Source organism: Carex rostrata, chromosome 23, assembly GCF_964058835.1.
Source record: "Carex rostrata chromosome 23, lpCarRost1.2, whole genome shotgun sequence".
Classification (NCBI taxonomy): Eukaryota; Viridiplantae; Streptophyta; class Magnoliopsida; order Poales; family Cyperaceae; genus Carex; species Carex rostrata.
Window position 1 is genome coordinate 8,446,302 of NC_135940.1, and position 2,026 is coordinate 8,448,327.

Here is a 2,026-nt window from a genome sequence, read left to right on the forward strand (position 1 = left end):
AGTTCGACAATCTTCTCAGTCGTCACGGAGTCACTCACAAGGTGACCACTTCCTACCATCCTCAAGCCAACGGTCAAGCTGAGATTTCCAACAGGGAGATCAAGTCTATCTTAGAAAAGACAGTTGCTAAAACAAGGAAGGATTGGTCGCTTAAGTTGAGTGACGCACTGTGGGCCTACCGTACAGCCTTTAAAACGCCGATTGGGATGAGCCCTTTCAAACTGGTGTACGGAAAGTCCTGCCACTTGCCCGTGGAAATTGAGCACAAGGCATAGTGGGCCACGCGGGCCATCAACATGGACTTGCTTCCAGCTGGAGAGAAACGCATCCTTGACTTGCACGATTTGGATGAGATGCGCCTGAATGCCTACGAAAACGCGAGAATTTACAAGGAAAGGACCAAACAGATTCACGACAAGCGCATCATGCCTCGTGAGTTCAGTGAGGGAAACCTTGTCCTTCTGTTTAATTCTCGACTGAGGCTCTTTCCAGGAAAGCTGAAGTCCAGATGGTCTGGTCCATTTCGGGTAAGAACAGTGTTCCCGTTTGGCGCAGTGGAACTTGAAAACAAGGAGGGCCAGACTTTCAAAGTCAATGGTCAGCGTCTCAAGCATTACATTGCTGATCATCCCCAAGAAATGCGCGTCAACTTGGATCTCTCTGATCCCGCCCAAATTGAAGCATAACAGAGAGACGGTCGAGCTTAAGACCTAAAACAAGCGCTCCTTAGGAGGCAGCCCAAGCCCATTTTTGCTTTTTCTGCATCTTGGGAACAGTTAGACATGCATTCATGTTTATTTTTCTGCATCACGAGCGAGTTTGAGGAGTCTACGAGGGCTAAAGAACAGCAACATTCCCTGGTACGGCTAGGCCGCACTAATTTGGTACGGCTAGACCGCACTAACTTAGCATGGCCAGGCCGTATCTAGGGTTGGCACGGCTCCAGGAGGCCGGTACGGCCCGTACCAAATTGGTACGGCCAGGCCGTACCTAGGTCTGGGCGGCGCAGAAGTGCATTAACTGCCGCCCTTTCCTTTTTAAACCCCCCCCGCACCCTTTCTCTCCCTCTCTTCCCCAGCCGTGCCTTCACTCTCCCTTAGCCGTTTCTCTCCCTCTCTCCCTCAATCTCCTTCCCTCTCCCTCTCTCTGCCGCGCAACCCCACTCCTTCCTCACCGCCTTCTTCCCCTGCCGCCTCCGTTTCCCTCGTACGGCCCCGCACCAAGTATAGCCCCGTACCGGCGTAGGCCGCACTTCTTCTCTCTTCGGGTAAGTGGTTTTCATCTCTCTCTTTTCCATTTTCTTCCTTCCCTTTTCATTTTCGTTTTCTTCTTCATTCCCATTACCGGTGCTGCCATTTTTCCTGTAAACCCTAACCTTGGTACGGCCTACCCGTACCAGGTTGTACGGCCCGTACCAGCACCAGCACAGGTACCAGACCTTGTACCAGTGCATATCTTTTTACTTTAATCGACCAATTTTTGTGTTTTGTGCCTGGTTTGAGGTTCCTTAGCATTGTAATCTCCAGCTTGGTGTTGGTACCAGTTTGTACGGCCTTGTACCAGACTCAGTCCCTTACCAGTACAAGGCCCAAGTCCGGTACGGCCTGTACGGCCTACCCGTACCAGTTGGTACGGCCTGCCCGTACCTGATTTGTACAACCCACCCGTCCAGACTTGTCCACCCTACCCGTACCAGTCCAGCCAGGCCTTCCTCTGCTTAGGCCTTGTGTGAGACGTACATGTCCGACCCGTACACAGAACGCCAACGCAAGTACGCTCAACAGCAACGCCAAGAGCGTCTTCGCGAGATGCGTCGGCAACTCTCGCACACCCCCACGCCTTCTGGGTCTGATTCTGAGTCCTCCGTTCCCTCCGCTTCTGGCCCTACGTCATCTCGTCGCTCCGGCCAGAGTAGCTCCAGGAGCGCATCTCAGTCTGGAGATGGAGGAGAGCCCTCGTCTGAGAATTCTTCTCCGGCTGGTTCTGGAGAGGGACACGAGAGCCCATCTTACCAGCCTTCTGGTAC

General features: G+C 53.1%; 1 protein-coding gene across 1 annotated transcript; it reads left to right on the plus strand.

The window, feature by feature from the left end:
* Nucleotides 1-296: 296 nt before the first annotated feature.
* LOC144574656 (uncharacterized) lies at nt 297-686 on the plus strand. Its single transcript, XM_078324664.1, has one exon. It carries the CDS (start codon nt 297-299, stop codon nt 684-686), a length of 390 nt encoding a protein of 129 aa, XP_078180790.1.
* Nucleotides 687-2,026: the final 1,340 nt, after the last annotated feature.